Source organism: Myotis myotis, unplaced genomic scaffold, assembly GCF_014108235.1.
Source record: "Myotis myotis isolate mMyoMyo1 unplaced genomic scaffold, mMyoMyo1.p scaffold_m19_p_2, whole genome shotgun sequence".
In the NCBI taxonomy this organism is placed as follows: domain Eukaryota; kingdom Metazoa; phylum Chordata; class Mammalia; order Chiroptera; family Vespertilionidae; genus Myotis; species Myotis myotis.
In genome coordinates this window covers 27,640,445-27,656,640 of record NW_023416324.1, presented here as the reverse complement: position 1 = coordinate 27,656,640, position 16,196 = coordinate 27,640,445, and the positions used below count along the sequence as shown (strand labels likewise).

The 16,196-nt window shown below is 57.9% G+C and overlaps 2 protein-coding genes across 5 annotated transcripts; both read left to right on the top strand.

The window, feature by feature from the left end:
- Window positions 1-2,395: 2,395 nt before the first annotated feature.
- ATP6V0B (ATPase H+ transporting V0 subunit b) lies at window positions 2,396-5,652 on the top strand. The gene is made up of 8 exons (XM_036351377.1): window positions 2,396-2,579; window positions 3,311-3,359; window positions 3,589-3,672; window positions 3,803-3,880; window positions 4,089-4,158; window positions 4,272-4,323; window positions 4,479-4,669; window positions 5,358-5,652. The coding sequence occupies exons 1-8, from the start codon at window positions 2,513-2,515 to the stop codon at window positions 5,382-5,384; spliced, it is 618 nt and encodes a 205-aa protein (XP_036207270.1). The 5' UTR covers window positions 2,396-2,512; the 3' UTR covers window positions 5,385-5,652.
- Window positions 5,653-6,525: 873 nt separating this feature from the next.
- On the top strand, window positions 6,526-16,153 carry B4GALT2 (beta-1,4-galactosyltransferase 2). 4 transcript variants are annotated; one of them, XM_036348613.1, is made up of 8 exons: window positions 6,698-6,805; window positions 8,198-8,236; window positions 8,349-8,704; window positions 8,919-9,154; window positions 12,033-12,223; window positions 12,403-12,525; window positions 12,647-12,751; window positions 15,283-16,153. In XM_036348613.1, exons 3-8 carry the CDS (start codon window positions 8,401-8,403, stop codon window positions 15,431-15,433), a joined length of 1,110 nt encoding a protein of 369 aa, XP_036204506.1. In that variant the 5' UTR covers window positions 6,698-6,805; window positions 8,198-8,236; window positions 8,349-8,400; the 3' UTR covers window positions 15,434-16,153. The 4 variants fall into 4 exon arrangements, with proteins under 4 accessions (XP_036204509.1, XP_036204506.1, XP_036204507.1 ...); XM_036348614.1 differs by lacking the exon at window positions 6,698-6,805 and adding an exon at window positions 7,121-7,306; XM_036348616.1 differs by lacking the exon at window positions 8,198-8,236 and having other exon boundaries at window positions 6,526-6,805.
- Window positions 16,154-16,196: the final 43 nt, after the last annotated feature.

The following is a 16,196-nucleotide window of genomic DNA, read 5'->3' as shown; positions in this document are numbered from 1 at the left end:
ACTTTTTCTTCTGTTTCTTTTTACTCGTCAAACACTGCAGGTCCTGTGGTTGGAGATCTGAATTGTCTTTGAATTTCTGTCCTGTGTAAAACTGAAGAGAGGGGTTAAATAGACAGTCACCACACACTGAACCAGTACTCTGTGAGAAGGGAAGCCCACAGGGGCAGCTGGAGCCCAAAAGAGGCTTCTCAGAAGGGGTGATAAGCTGAATCACCTGGAGTTAAAAAGTAACAGGAGAGAAGGCGTGAAAAGGACACTTGGATAAAGGACACGCCATTCTTAAACCAGCATGGTGGGTGCTTTAGGCAGAGTGGAGTTGCTGGACCCTAAAGGTTGAGAGGGGTGAAGTGAAATAACTCACTTCTTCATTTCACGCATTTTCTGAGACTCTTGGCATATTGGCAATGTCCAGGGTGTTGAACATGTAACTTTCAGTATGTTAAAATCCATATCACTGTAGAGCAGCAGTTTTCAACCTGTGGGTCGCAACCCCTTTGGGGGTCGAACAACCCTTTCACAGGGGTCACCTAAGACCATCGGAAAACACATATATAATTACATATTGTTTTTGTGATTAATCACTATGCTTTATGTTCAATTTGTAACAATGAAATTGGGGGTCACCACAACATGAGGAACTGTATTAAAGGGTCGTGGCATTAGGAAGGTTGAGAACCACTGCTGTAGAGCAAACCAATACGTCAAAATCAAAAGGGATCAACCAGTTGACAAGATAGAATATATTGCAAATGTAGTGTAAGCACCTTTAAAATGTATGTATTGCCCTAGCCGATTTGGCTCAGTGGATAGAGCATCAGCCTAAGGACAGAAGGGTCCCAGGTTTGATTCCAGCCAAGGGCACATGCTGGAGGTTGTGGGCTCAATCCCCAGTAGGGGGTGTGCAGGAGGAATGGATCAATGATCCTCTCTCATCATTGATATTTCTCTCTCTCCCTCTCCCTTCCTCTCTAAAATCAATAAAAATATATTTATAAATAAGTAAAATGTATGTATAAAATAAACATTTGAGTGCAAAAAATAACATGTACAAAATAGGAACAAAGTAAGATTTAGAAGATGGTAAATGTGTAAATATATAACTTCAACACTTATAAAATGAATAAATTTTTGAAAATATTTTGTTATTGCATTTATTTTTATTTATTTTTATTGATTTCAGAGAGGAAGGGAGAGGGATAGAGAGAAACATCAATGATGAGAGAGAATCATTGATCAGCTGCTTCTTGCACGCCCCCTATTGGGGACCAAGCCTGCAATCTGGGCATGTGCCCTTGACCAGAATTGAGCCCAGAACCCCTTAGTCCTCAGGCTGATTGATGCTCTATTCACTGAGACAAACCAGCTACGGCGACTAGATATTCTTTTATTTTGTAAACTTAATAATTTTTAAACTCCAATACCCAAAACATTTCAGCATGTAATCAATAAAACAATTTTTTTCAATTACAGTTTACATATTTTGTGTTACGTTCCATGTGTACAGCATAGTAGTTAAGACAATGATATACTTTACAAAGTGTTCCCCCAAAAATTCAAGTACCCACGTGGCACCATACATAGTTGCTACAATATTATTGACTATATTCCCTATATGCTATACTTTACACCCCCTTGACTATTTTGTAACTACCAATTACAAATATGTATTGAGCCCACTGTGTGCCAGGCACTGGAAATACAACAGTGAGATCAAAACAGGATGGTCAGAGCAGGCCTTATGAAGAAGGTGAAAGAAGACTGAAAGGAAGTTACGGAGCGATTTACACGGATAAAAATTAGGAGAAGCAGAGAGAACAAGTGCAAGGTCAATGCGGTGAGGGTATGGCTGGTATGTTCAAGGGGTAGCAAGGATGCCCGTGCAGCCAGAGGAGTTGGTGGGGGCGTAATAGAGATGAAGTTCGGAACCACATTGGTGGAGGCCTCGTAAGCCATTGAAAGGACTATGGCTTTTAGAGTGGAACTGAGCCACTAGGGCATTTTAAAGAGAGTGACATGATCTTGCTGAAGTTTCTTAGGATCCCAGAGCAGGCGACCACCTTGCCTCAGGTTGCGGAAGGCTCCGGGAAGAACGATTTCTGAGCTCGGTAGCCGCTAGCCAGGCTCAGGGCGAGCCCTAAGCAGCGGGCGACAGGCAGAGGGAAGAGCTTGAGGAATGGAGCACAGCGCCCTAGCGGGACAGGGGTCCGCACTGGGTCGGAAGCCACGCTAGGGAGGCCCGCGGGCAGGCTCGGGTGCAAGGCAGGGCTGGACCGAGCAGGGCGGAGGGCGCCCGAGCCGCCTCTGCAGCGCGAAACTACACCAACCACAATGCTCAGCGCCGCGGTTCCGGCGTGGCGAGCACCAGACCGCCCGGGTCAGGTGGTGCCGGCGCGTCACGTGGGCGAGTCAGGTGACGGTGCGGGCGGCGGACTGGCTGCGGGGCGGACGGTGGACGCAGGGACGCGGCTTCAGCTCTGTCTCCACCGACCCGTGCCCCGCCGTCACCGCCGCCATGACGGGGCTAGCGCTCCTCTATGCCGGGGTCTTCGTGGCCTTCTGGGCCTGCATGATCGGCGTGGGTGAGGCCGGGCCCTGGCGGGCGGGGCCAGCACCCGGGCCGGGCGGGCCGGTCTGGAGCCCGGCGGGGGTCGTGGGGCCCCGGGGCCGCCGGGCTGCAGCGCGGGCTCTGTCCCCCGGGCTCCGGGAGTTGCCGCGCGCTCGTGGGGGCCTCTGACCCCGACCGAGGAGACCGATCTCCCGCTGCTGGAGGAGGGGCGCGGGCGGGGGTAGGTGGGGGCCGCCGAAGCAGCCCTGGTCGCGTTCGGTCGTCCCGCCCCCCTGTCCCGGCTCGCGGCTGTCGACCCCCTCTTGCTCCGGACCGGCCTGCTTGGGTCCTGAGCAGGCGGCTCCAGTTCCTCCTTTTCGGGTCGTTTAGCCACCCCAACCCCCACTCCCAGCTTGTTGGGGCAACAGCGGCGCGGACCGGGCTGGCGGGATCCGGTGGAGCTGGGCCAGAGCCCTTGCTCCCTCCCTTCTTCCAGGGAGTCCAGGCCTGCGAGCTGCTGCCCCGAAGGGTCTGGGTCTGGGAGGTGGTGTCACCGAGCGCGGTGTTCCTGAGGGAGTGGCAGGAAATGGAGGCCTGAGCAGAGGCATCTGTGCAGACAGCCGTGCTTTTGCGCGGGGCCCGCTTGACTTAGGTGTAGGCAGTCCTTTGAGGGGGCCCATCAGCTGGGCAGGAACTTCATATCTAAGTTGGGGAGCTTCTCTCTAGAGAGCAGCCCCTAACCCCTTTTTTTCCTCACTGCTGCAGGGATCTGCTACACCATTTTTGACCTGGGCTTCCGCTTTGATGTGGCATGGTAAGGGCGGGCAGGGAGAGGATTCCCCCAGGAGCTGCTGCTTGCAGCCTTCCTTCTCGAATTTGAGCCCCCTCCTCCTCCCCGTCCCCAGGTGCCTGGGGTGTGGACCTTTGGGAGATGAGGAGTCTTTTAGCAACCAGTACTGGTGGGGCAGGAGGTGTGGGGGAGTGAATTTGGTGCTCACTTCTCCACCAAGACCGAATTGCTTTCCTCCCTGTCTCCACCCCAGGTTCTTGACAGAGACTTCCCCCTTCATGTGGTCAAACCTGGGCATTGGCTTAGCTATCTCCCTGTCTGTGGTTGGGGCAGCGTGGTGAGTGTTGGGGTGGTGTGATTCGGGGGTGGGGATTGAGTCATAGCAGGTGGTGGTGCTGGGTCCTTAGTCACCCTGGGGGCACTGACAAGCTTCGCCTCTGCTCATTGGTCTCTTCTCCTTCCACCAGGGGCATCTATATTACTGGCTCATCCATCATTGGGGGAGGGGTGAAGGCCCCTCGGATCAAGACCAAGAACCTGGTCAGGTAAGTTAGGGCCCTTGGAAGGCTGTCAGAACCAGCTGCCTCGGGAGCTGCCCATTTGTTTGACTTGACATTCTGCTCCTGAGCAGCCTCCTGATAAGGTGGGATGCTGGTGGGGAAAGGTGACGGGGGGCTCTGTGAGGAGGAAGGTTGATTGCTTTCTAATCGCTTTCTCCTCTCAACCCCCTTTGCCCACCACTGCTACCTCCAGCATCATCTTCTGTGAGGCTGTGGCTATCTACGGCATCATCATGGCAATTGTCCTTAGCAACATGGCTGAGGTATGGAGTATGGGGGGTAGGGGGGGGATCCATTCCAGTGTGTTCTGCACATTGCTTGGGGAGTACAGAGGAGCATAGAGGTTGGTTTCTGATGACTTCTCTGCCTCCCTCAGCCTTTCAGTGCCACTGACCCCAAAGCCATTGGCCACCGAAACTATCATGCAGGTAGGTGTGTGTGTGAAGGCAAACCGCTAGGGCATCTGCTTTCCCCTTCCCACCCCAAGTTTAGACACCTCATTTTGATATTTGGTCACCTACTTGGGCCTGCTTTGCACAGTGGGACTGTGATTGGCCTCACTGCTCCCTTTCCATTCCCCCAGGCTACTCCATGTTCGGAGCCGGCCTCACCGTGGGCCTGTCTAACCTCTTCTGTGGCGTCTGCGTGGGCATCGTGGGCAGTGGGGCCGCCCTGGCTGATGCCCAGAACCCCAGCCTCTTTGTGAAGATTCTTATCGTGGAGATCTTCGGCAGCGCCATCGGCCTCTTTGGGGTCATCGTCGCGATCCTACAGGTGCTGAATGCTGGGGAGCCTCTGTCCTTGTCCCTAACCCAGACGCGCCCTCCTTCCAGAGGAGCTACAGTGCTCCCGCCTCCACCCGTGGAACCCCTGAACAGCTTCTACCACCTCATTCCCATCTTCTGGTTTTCCCCTTTTGAAGCTTTCGGCTTAATTTTGTTTCTAATCAGGAAACATTGACAACTGTCCAATTTTTTCCCCCCTTGTTGTTTTGTGTCTGTGTTTCATTTAGTATCTCTCTTTTTGTTTGTCTCCATGGATGGGATCTTGTCTGTGTCCAAATAAGTCTGTCTCGGCGTGTTTGACTGTGTTTAGCAGGGCCTGTGTGTATCGGTGTTGTCAGTTGAATAGCGTGTCTAAATCGTGTCTTATCTGTCTCACATTGTCTGAGTTTGTGGCTAACCATCCGCTTGAGGACCTGAGGGTGACGGGGTGCCTGACTGGGTTGACTCTTGGTGATTGGCATTGTCTATATGCCACTTCTCTCCACCTTTCTGTCCCACAGCCTGACTGTCCCTGTTCATCTGTGTTTGTCTGTCATAGCATCTCCATTCTGGTCCAGTCGTCCCTCTGTTGTCATCTGCCCATCTCACCATGAGTTTGTTAGGTCTGATCTTCTGTCATTTGTCACTCTTACCTATTCCTCTTTCTCTACCTGATTTCTCCTGTTCTTGTTTTGCAGACCTCCAGAGTGAAGATGGGCGACTAGACGGTCTGTGTGGGGCCGCGCCCCACTCTTATTTATTTGTGGTTTTCCTGGGGCAGCTGGAGCTGTGCCCCTTTCGCAGGGCTCGGTGTCCTGGGCCCTCCCTGCACTCACTTCTTGCTGCCTGTCGACTTGGAGGCACTGGCTGGCTGGATCCTCAGTGTGGGGAGTGGGCTGCTGATGACTGTGCAGCTCTGCACCTGCGTCCCACCTCCACCCCCAACCTGTCTTCCCAGTGTTTGTGAAATAAATGTGGCATTTGTCTGGGTCAGTGCTGCTGTGGTTGCCCTTCTTACCACCTTTCCCAGGAGGGTAAACAGGCCTGTAGGCCTCAACCTCCTGCCACTCACACATACTGTCTCTGCTCTTGGCAAAGCTGGCGCCTGGGTGGGATGGGAAGGGTGCTGGGCTGCGGACTCTGTGCCCCTGAAAATCTGTACTGAAGGGCATGAAGGCCCAGGGAGGTATGGGCCCAGGTGTTCGTGGGGGGCAGGACCGGGAGTGTCCCCCTAGTTCTATGCCCTTGGAACTCTGCAAAATCCAAACTGGCCATGCCTACTTACCTGGCTCTGCCCTCAGGCATCCAGCACTTCCTATCCTGGTGGGGCTTGGAGCTCATTGCCTCTGCCTATCCCAGCACCATCCCCTGCCAGTGACTAATTTGATCCCTTGTCCTGGGGCATTGTCCAATCTAACCCGACCTCCTGTGACCCTAGAAGCCCCAGCCACCGCCAGGCCCAAGCCACCAACTTTTGTCCATGCCTTTAAGGGTCCTGCTCAGCCACCGCCCCCTCCGCTGGCCCTGGCCGACCTTGAATAACGCTCCCATCAATGAGTTGCCGAGTCCCTAACCTCCCCGCCCTAGTCAGCCCCTTCGGCCGAATTCGCGCTCCAACCCAGACCCTCCTCCCCGATGGGTTTGACCCATCCACACCCTCTCCAGGCCGGACCTTGAATCCAAGCCCTTGAGAGAGCCTGACCGATTCCCCGCGCCCCGCCCGGGTCCTGTGCCACCTCCGTCCCCTCGCTCCGCCGCGCTGGGCCGCCGGCAGGGGCGGGCGTCGGGGGCGCGCGGCGGGTGCGGGTGCGGGCGCGCTGGAGGCGGGGGCCGCGGGGGCGCGCGCGCGGATGCGCCGGCCGGGCCTGCCCCTCCGAGGCGCCGTAGCGCGGGAGGGAGGTGGCGGCACTGTGGTCCATCGGCCCGGGGTCCGTGGGTCTGCCCGGCCGCCCGGCCCCGCCCTGCGCCCCGGGGTGGCTCCGCACAATGGCCCGAGGCGGCGGCGGGAGGCGGCCCGGGGGCCGCGGGGGCCGCTGACCCGGCGGCGGGAGGCGGCGGGGCCCGGCCATGGGGGACGGAGCCGTCTGCAGCCGCCGGAGCCGGGAAGCCAGCCCCAGCCGGAGCAGCGCCCCCTGCTGAGCGCCGGGTGAGAGGGAGGCGCGCGCGGCCCCCAGCTCCGGGCCCCCAGATTCCAGCCCCGGCCCCGCGATCCCCGCCCAGGACCCGCTGAGAGGCGCCAGCTGCCACAGCCCGGCCTGGCGTTGCCTCTCCCCACCCCCACCCCATCCCTGGCTCCGCTGGGCTCCGCTGCCCGCCCCCGACCGGCCTCCTTTATTGTCCCTGCTCACCCGGCCTCGTGGCGCGGGGAGGCGCTCCACTCACGTTTCCCCTTGGCCTCGGCCCCCGCCTCCATCCACTCCCCCAATCCACGCCTCCCCACCCCCAGGCTCCACACCCTCCGGGTCTCCACTGCCTCCCCAGTCCCGGGGTGCCACGTGTTCAGGCGGCTCAGCCCTCCAGCCCTGCCCAAACGCACCTCGCTGCCGGTGGCCAGCCTGACCCAGAACTCCTGCCCCAGGAGGGGTGGGAATGTTCACACGTGGGGCCGCGTGTTGTGAGGCGCCCGGGAGCTTGTAGGTGCGGCTGTGTAAGTGCAGGACCCGCGGCTTTGTTTGTGAGTGTGTAACTTGTGTGTGACTGTCACCTGGGTGTGTCTGTCTGTAGTTGTGTGTGTCTCAGTGCAGGTGAGTCTAGCTGGGACCGAGGGTGTCTGTAGGGTTGTGTGGTGCCCCCTGCAACCTGAAGCGCCGCTAGAAGTGGCCTCAGAAGTGAGGCCGCGCTGTTGGGACCGCAGCTGGAGCTGTGCCCAGCAGGACCCTCTCCTGCCTGCTGAGTGCTGCACCTCCGTCCCCAGGGCTCCAGCGTCCCTGTTCTGGGAATCAGGACCGGCAGTGCTGGGCAGGCCCCTGAGAGTTCAGCCCAACCCTTGAGGTCTTATAGGGGGTGCCCGTGCCACACCCTGTATTTTGACCTCTTGTTCCAGAAGGAAGGGATCCCGCAGACATCCTGTATTTGGGCCATCGGGATGCTGAGGGCCACTGCCCAGCCTGGTTCCAGCTGGCCTGGCCTGCTTGCCCCTGGGACCTGTGTGACCAAACCACTGCCCAACTTGCTCCTGGGAGGACTAAGTGAAGCCGTGGTACAGAGCACTCCTTGCATGGCAGGTGCTCAGGAAATGGCCCCCCTCCCCAGACCCGGAGTCCTGGGATGAGCATACTGCCCTGGGAGGTGTCTGTTTTCTGGGGCACAGGCACACATGTGGGTCTCTAGGTACACGTTCCCATGTTTAGGTATGAACCAGTGTGGTCAGAGGCTACGGGGCCATGTTCCTGGGAATACCTGTGTGTGTGTGTGTGTGTGTGTGTGTGTGTGTGTGTGTGTAGACAAGGAATGTAAGCTTACGTGGGTAAGTACTCAGGTGCATGAAGATGTGTGAGTATTGAGTTGCTAGGAACTGTGTCTGTGTGTCTATTTGCAGGTAGAATGTGAGTCCGTGAGTGTCACAGGGCCTGAGCAGGTAAATGTGAGGATGCGGGTCCATGAGTAGGAGCAGTGGGCAGGAGGTGGGTGGGTAGCCTTGCCCATCAGCCCTAACCGGCTGGGTCGGTTTCTTTCCTACCTTTGCTCAGGCCGGCAGCCGGATGCCCGGGCCCATTGGGCGGGCCGGAGGCCGCCTGCGGGATGAGCAGACTGCTGGGGGGGACGCTGGAGCGCGTCTGCAAGGCGGTGCTCCTTCTCTGCCTGCTGCACTTTCTTGTGGCCGTCATTCTCTACTTCGACGTCTATGCCCAGCACCTGGCCTTCTTCAGCCGCTTCAGTGCCCGAGGCCCTGCCCGTGTCCTTCACCCAGCTGCCAGCAGCAGCTCCAACTGCTCCCGGCCGAACGCCACTGCCCCCAGCTCCGGACTCCCTGAGGCCCCCAGTGTCCGGCCTGGCTCCTTGGCTCCCATCCTGCCGCCCTGTCCTGACTCGCCACCTGGTCTTGGTGAGCCTGCAGGGTAGGGCCTGCCCATAGGGGTGGGCAGAGGACCTAGCCATCCCATGGGGAGTGGAGTCTTGACCGATGGGGTGCCGAGGGTCCGGGTCTGTTGTGAGAGGGCTACTCCTCGGGCTCCCTCGCCCACCCCCGGGCCGAGGGAGAGGGCTGGTGTCCCCGGATTCGGATGAAGTCCTGATTCCTGCCACCGTCCTGCCTGCAGTGGGCCGACTGCTGATTGAGTTCACCTCGCCCATGCCCCTGGAGCGGGTGCAGAGGGAGAACCCGGGTGTGCTCCTGGGTGGCCGCTATACACCGCCCGACTGCACCCCAGCCCAGACAGTGGCAGTCATCATCCCCTTTCGACACCGGGAGCACCACCTACGCTACTGGCTCCACTATCTGCACCCCATCCTGAGGCGGCAGCGGCTGCGCTATGGCATCTATGTCATCAACCAGGTGTGCTGTCTGTGACCCCCAGGCTGGGTACTAACCACCAGGGGACCCACGGGCACTTGTGAGTGTGGAGCCCGTGTGCCTGTTGGTACATGTGTGGGTTTGGGGGCATTCGTGGTGCTCGTCTGTCATGGTTGTGGGGATATGTGAATTACCTGTGGGGGTACATGGATGTCGGTGTGCATATTCGTGAAGGGGATACGTGCGTGTGAATGTTGGCATGCACACTGGCGGATGTGTGCCTGGCCTTAATGGGCATGAGCCCCATTGTCTGCCTTTGGTGGGTCCCATCTCGTGGTGGTGGAGACCTAGGGGATGCCGGCTATGAGGTGTTGAGGGCCGAGGAGAGGAAGAGTTGGTCCTCAAGAAGGGATGAAGTCTGCCTTAGTGCCAAGTGCTGGCCCAACTGAAGCCCAGGGACTCGGCTCACTTTCTGAACCCTGCCATGGGCCCGCCAGGGCTGGCCACTGGAGCCCACAGCGGACCTGGCTCAGGCCCTCCTCCCCACAGAAAACTCCCAGACTTGGGCTTGGATCCCTGGAGACTCCAGGACGATGGTGTGAGCCTGGAGTTGGAGCAGGGAGCTGTGGGAGCACCAAGGGGCCTGGTCCAGCCCTAGGCTTAGGAAGCAGTGGTTGAGGTGGGTCTTGAGGGATGAACAGGCATCAGCTGGCAGGCGACTGGCGGAGGCAGGCATGCTAGGCAGAGGGACTAGAAGCCTCTGCGAGAGAGCTGGTCTCGTGTGTTCAGGAATTGTTGCCTGAGGTGTGGGGTCCAAAATGAAGGGTGGGTAACAGAGGTGAGGCTGGAAGAGCTGATGGAGGCCAAATCCATAAGGGCCTTAGGAGGCCTGTTAAGCACTTGAAATCCGGCCCGAAGGTGGTGGGCACCATTATAAAGTTTTAAGGGGGGAGCGAAGTGTGTGTTTCTTTATAGAAAGATCACTGATTGCCCGTGGAGAATGGCCTGGGAGAGGAGACTCGAGGCAGAGTGACCAGTGGGAAGAGGCTATGACGTGGAGGAAAGAAATGGTGGACATGGTGTGAGTCAGGCAGTGGCTGTGGGGGGGAAGGGAGAGATGTGACACCGGTGGAGGAAAGGGAGACGCCAGGACAGCTGGAGTGCTCTGCCTTGGTGTTCGCTGCTCCTGTGAGCAAGATGGAAACGCAGGAGCCGGGACAGGTCTGGGGGAGAGCATGACTCTGAGTTCTTTTCCGCGTGTGCTGAGTGTGAGTGCCTGGGGCAGTGTGAGAGCAGTGGTTAGCAGGCAGTTGGGCAAATGAGTCCACCTTGGAGTGAGGTCTGTGGTGGAGAGAGGGCTCTGGGAGCCACCAGTATGTAGATGGTCCCTAAAACCAACAGTGTCCAACCTGCAGGGAGCATGGGGCCTGGGAGGAGAGGCCAGCGTAGAAGAAACGGGTGGAGGAAGAGAGATGGCCGCAGAGGCTGCCAAGGTTGGCAAGAAAGGTTTGAGGAGACCCAGGAGGGTGCGGTGCTCTGGGAGCCCAGGAATAAGCGTCAAGAAGGAAGCGTGGCGAGTGCGTGAGCGCTGCCGTGGGAGGAAGGACGGATGTGGACCAAGACGCGTCCAGTGGATTTAGCAACAGGGCGGGCCCAGGGAGAGCCATTTCAGGGGCATGGTGGGGGCGGAAGCAGATTGCAGTGGGTTGAAGAATCAGATTTGACAACACGGAAACAGGCGATTGGAGACAACTCCTTAAAAGAAACAAACCTCTGCCAACAAGGGACAGCAAAAAGGTAGGGCAGTGGTTAGAGGGAGGTTTTCTCTTCCTGAGGGGAGAGAATTGGGCGTGCGTGTGAGCCCTGTGGGAGCTACCTGAGCTCCTGGCTGGTGAGAGGTGGGAAAGGAGTCCCGATGAGCCCGGAGATGACGGACAGCTGCTCCAAGGACTGGAGGGAGAGAGGGTGCAGGGGGAGAAGGGAGGAAAGCAAGGGCCCTGGGCAGTTCAGGGCCCCGGGATAGCAGCTCCCACCCCGTTATGGTCCCAGCTGGCTGGTGGTGAGGAAGGGCCACTCTTGCTTCTCTCCTTCCAGAAGGGCCCCTGGAGGACCCCCCACAGGAGCCTCTCCGGCTCCAGCCTGGAGATGTCGGCTGGGGCCCAGGCTCACTGGACCATGACTGCCTGAGCTTGTCATTTTGTTGGGAGATGAGTGACCTCGCCCGTCCTGTCCTGGTGTCAGAGGCTCCCCAGGGAACTGGGTGTAGGTCCAGACGAGCCAGAGGGGACAGGTGGCTGAGGCTCCGCAGCTCAGTCCCATGGTTTCTGGGCACTTGGGGCGCTGGTTGTCCGTCTCACTTGGTGACTGTACTCAGTAGGGATGCGGTGTGCTCAGGGCTGCTCATCTCCAGGATCCCCAGTGGCACAAACAAGACGCCTGGCACAAAGACCAGGCCGCAGGGCATGTCTGAGTGAGGGAAGATTGAAGTAAGAGCTCTAAATCACAGTTTAAGTGGACGCCGGCATACGTGAAGCACGCGGGAGGGGATGAATAATGACACTGCGGCGGGGAGGTTCAGGGAGGCCTTCCAGATGCGAGTGCAAGCAGCGGAGAGCCTCCGGGCAGGGGCACTGTCACACCAAGGCCAAGGCGAGGAAGAGCGGGCCACTGAGGGATGCAGTGGAGCTGGGCCTTGGTGGCTGAGGGCAGTGGCCAGAGAGGAGACTAGAGCCAAGTCATGAAAGGCCTTGGAAGGCCGGGCCCAGGGTAAGGAGCTGGACTTGATCCTGGGAGTCTGCAGGAGCCACGAAGGGGTGGGGGGTGGGTAGCAGGCCCCTGGGGACCACTCTGGACAGTGGTAAATGGCAGGTGCTTGCCAGTCACAGGACCAGAGCTGACCTGGCCCCTCCCCCACCCCCAGCATGGCGAGGACACCTTCAACCGGGCCAAGCTGCTCAACGTGGGCTTCCTAGAGGCGCTGAAGGAGGACGCCTCCTACGACTGCTTCATCTTCAGTGACGTGGACCTGGTCCCCATGGATGACCGCAACCTGTACCGCTGCGGCGACCAGCCCCGCCACTTCGCCATCGCCATGGACAAGTTCGGCTTCCGGTGAGAGCTCCCTTTGCAGCCGAACCCAGAACTCACCAACCCCACCTCCCCTAACACGTCCAGGCCCTCACTCCCAGCCCCAGTGCCCCCCTAGCTCCTGGCCTGGGGCACACTCTTCCCCACCCCATCTCCATCCTCCGCTCAGGCCCCACACTGACGCCCGCCCTCCTGCACAATAGGCTGCCCTACGCTGGCTACTTTGGAGGCGTGTCGGGCCTGAGCAAAGCCCAGTTCCTGAGAATCAATGGCTTCCCCAATGAGTACTGGGGCTGGGGTGGTGAGGATGACGACATCTTCAACCGGTGAGTGACGGGGTGGAGAGTAGACACGGAGGGGTGGCGGGGCATGAGAGGGTGTGGCAGACCGGGCGGGGCCGCTTGCCCTTCCTGGTGCCTGCTCCAGCCCATCTGTCCCCATCCCCAGGATCTCCCTGACTGGGATGAAGATCTCACGCCCAGACGTGCGCATAGGCCGCTACCGCATGATCAAGCATGACCGGGACAAGCATAACGAGCCCAATCCTCAGAGGTGACCCCCAGCACCCCGACCCCAAGGGCCCTAACCCCTTACTCCCTGGGGTGACCCCCTGTGCAGTGGATCCCCAGAGATGATCCCAAGGCCCCCGACCCTCGACATGAATCTCAGCGCCTCTGGTCCCTGTTCCCTGCCCGCCAGCTCAGCCTCACCCAGGCAGCTCTCACTCCTGGCTTGATTCCTAGCAGTGACTAAAACGTAAGGCAGGGCTGAGATTGTCATTGAGTAGATTGCATTCCCATCGGTGTCCCCACAGATCTCACTTGTGCCAGAGCAGATAGGATGAGAGAGACAGCACTGGGCTCAGCTCTTGGGCCTGGAGCTCAGCAAAGGCCTGAGCCCTGGGCGTGTGGGCCGGGGATTGGAAAGACAGTCCTGACCCTCTGAGATTGGAGTGGGCAGCTCTGTCTCTGAGGGTGTAGCAACATTTGGTGTCTGGTGCTGGCTGGGAGAAGTGCCTGAGAGCATGTGAAATGTAGGCAAGGGCTTCCTGACACTGTTCCGGGACTGTCTGGTGCCAAAGCTGCTGGGGAGAAGGGTCCAGAGCTGGATGTCCCATACGAAGTTCATTCTAGGGAGGGAGATAGGCAGTTACGGCACAGGGTGGTCAGGGCAAGGTGCTGTCCTGGCAGAGGGATGGTGGGAAGCCTCTTGGAGAATGTGTAGTAAACTGGAGTTTGACAGCTATTCCTTCAGCAAATATTTGTCACCCATCTACCTTGGGCACAGTGCCGTATTCTCCAGGTTCCTAGAGGAGGCCAGTTTGGATAAAAGGAAATAGTATGTGTCGGAGTCTGGGATGTGAACATGCATGGTATATGCTGAGAGTCCGAAACTCAGGGGCATTAAAATTTCTGAGGGCGGAGACTAACAGTAGAGAAGATCATTGATGGGTGTTGGGGGTCTCAAATCCCAGGTTGTCAGTTTCACTTTTGTCCCTGGGGCATTGGGGAGTCATGGAAGGGGTCGCCCTTGGAGCTTGAGGAAGGTGAAGGGCTGCCGAGCTGCTGGGTGGAGCCGGAGGGAAGCCCACCAGGCCTGAAGGAATCCGTGGGGCCCCAGGGGCATGCTGGGAGCGAGGCTGCTCTGCTCCAGCTGGAACAGTAGGGTGGTTCCGCTCTGAGCCCAGGGTGTAAGAGTGGGGAGTGCCGCACTGACGTAGGGTTGATGTTTGGTAGAAGCATGAAGCACCGGGTGCCCAGGGAGCTGATGAAAAGGCAGTTTAGGTAAAAATCATGGTGAGCAGGGAAGGGACAAAAGACTGGGAGGAGAGGGCTTCAGGGCATCTGAGAGTGAGAGCTCAGAGAGGGGTCTGAGCTGAGCTCAGAAGGACTGGGAGGACCAAAGCAGCTGGGATGAGGATGGGAGTGCAGCTCTTCTAGAAGCACAGTGCCGGGAGCCTTGGTCCTGGTTCAGGAATAGCCATCATCAATTAGTGATGTCTGCCGTGGGTGGGTGAGTGACAAGATAGCAAGATGTTCTGGCTAAAGGTACTCTGTGGGTGGTGGTTTCATCTACCTAGCCGCTTCTGCCTCAAATCTAGGAGTTCTCCTGGATTTGTCTTCCACTCACCCTACATGTCCGAACCATCAGCAGGTCATATCTTTGCCACCCCCAAACATATCTGAGCCCATCAGTATTTCCCTTCACTACATCTCCTTTTGCCTGGACCACTGCAGTGACTTCTCACTGGTTTCCCTGCTTCCCCTTTCCCTTCTGTAGTTCATGTTCCCTGACCCTTCCTTCCCCAAACTGGGCTAAAGATCCCTCCACGTCTTCTTGCTCACAGAATAAAGAACCTGCTTCCTCCAACTTACAGAGCCCTGCCCATACATGATGTAACCTCCAAGCTAAGTCTTACTGCTTCTTCCCTTGGCCCATTAAGGGTCTAGCCACACAGCTGTGCAAATTCTCATTCCCAGTTTAGGGTCAGCAGGTGCTGTTACCTCTGCCCAGAATGTTCTCCCTCCTGCTGTCAGCTTGATGTCACACAGTCACCCCTTCCAAGTCAGTCTTCTTGGTCTCCCTCTCCTCTGTTCTTTGCACTAATGCTGTTCCTTGTCTGTTACCCGTCTCCCCTAGTGGCAGAGACTTGCCGTGAGAAGGACCTTGCTGGCCTGTTTATGGCTGTGTCCCTGGTGCTTAGGGTGGAGCCTGGCACATGGGGACTGCTCAGTAAATGGTGAAGGAGTGACTAAAGGATGAGGAACAGAGGGTGGCCGAGATGATGGTTTGGGGAGCAGAGATGACACATTGCATTTGAGGTGTCTGTGGGATGCCCTATGTCTGGGTCTAAAGAAGGAAGGTCTGAGATAAGAGATTTGTGGGGATGTCACAGTTCTGGACTTTGGGGGTGAGATCCGTTTGGAGGGCAATTGTAAGAGCAAAAGAGCTCCAGGCAGGTGGAGGGGTGGCAAGGAGAACCGGGTCACCCCAGGAAGAAGCCGGGATGGCTTGACCCTTGGCCCCAGAGATGTTGGGTTTGGTGGTTAGCCCTGACCTGGACTCACTTCCATCCTGTCTAGGTTTACCAAGATTCAAAACACGAAGCTGACCATGAAGCGCGACGGCATCGGGTCAGTGCGGTACCAGGTCTTGGAGGTGTCTAGGCAGCCGCTCTTCACCAACATCACAGTGGACATTGGACGGCCCCCATCATGGCCCCCCCGGGGCTGACACTAAAGGACAAAGGCTCCTGTGCCAAGGATTGCTGGCCAGAGGACTGACCTTCAGCCTGGCTGGCGGCTGCTCTGAGGGGGATCTCCCAGGACTGAAACTGTGGGCTCTGTTTTTCTGAGGGTCTTCAATAGGCCCTCCCAGCTGCACCGGAAATTTCAGAACCTACTTTGGAGGGGCATCCATCCTGAACAGGCCCCTCGAGTTGGGGGGCCTCTGGGGCCATTCCTCCTTACTCCTCCCTCCCCAGCCCAGCCCCCCTTACTGTCAGGATTGGGCCAGCCCCTGCACTGCCTCATGGAGTGGCCTGGGCTAGGTCACTCCACCTCTCTGTGCCTCAGTTTCCCCTCCCTTGAGTCCCCTAGGGCCTGGAAGAATGGGAGGTAGGACTTGGGGGCAGTGCCACTTCCAGGAGGACTTCTCAGACCTGGGGATCCCCCTTGCTCCCAGGGGAGGGGAAACCTTTTTCATTCAACATTGTAGGGGGCAAACTGGTGGCCCCCTGCTGAGGAGCAGCACCAGGAGGGGACCAGAGGGGGTGCTGTGTTACTGCCTGGGATCTTGGGCTTGGGCTTTGCATGGGTGGCAGGTAGGGCTTGGATCAGTCAGTCTGGTTCCCATCTCCCTGTCTCAGAGCAAAGGCAGTAGCCCCAGGGCTAGCTTGTGTTTGTACATTGCACAGAAACTTGTGTGGGTGCTTTAGTAAAAAACGTGAATGGAGCAGCCCCTTTGCCTGGTTGGGGATGGGGGTCTGGGTCCCTGA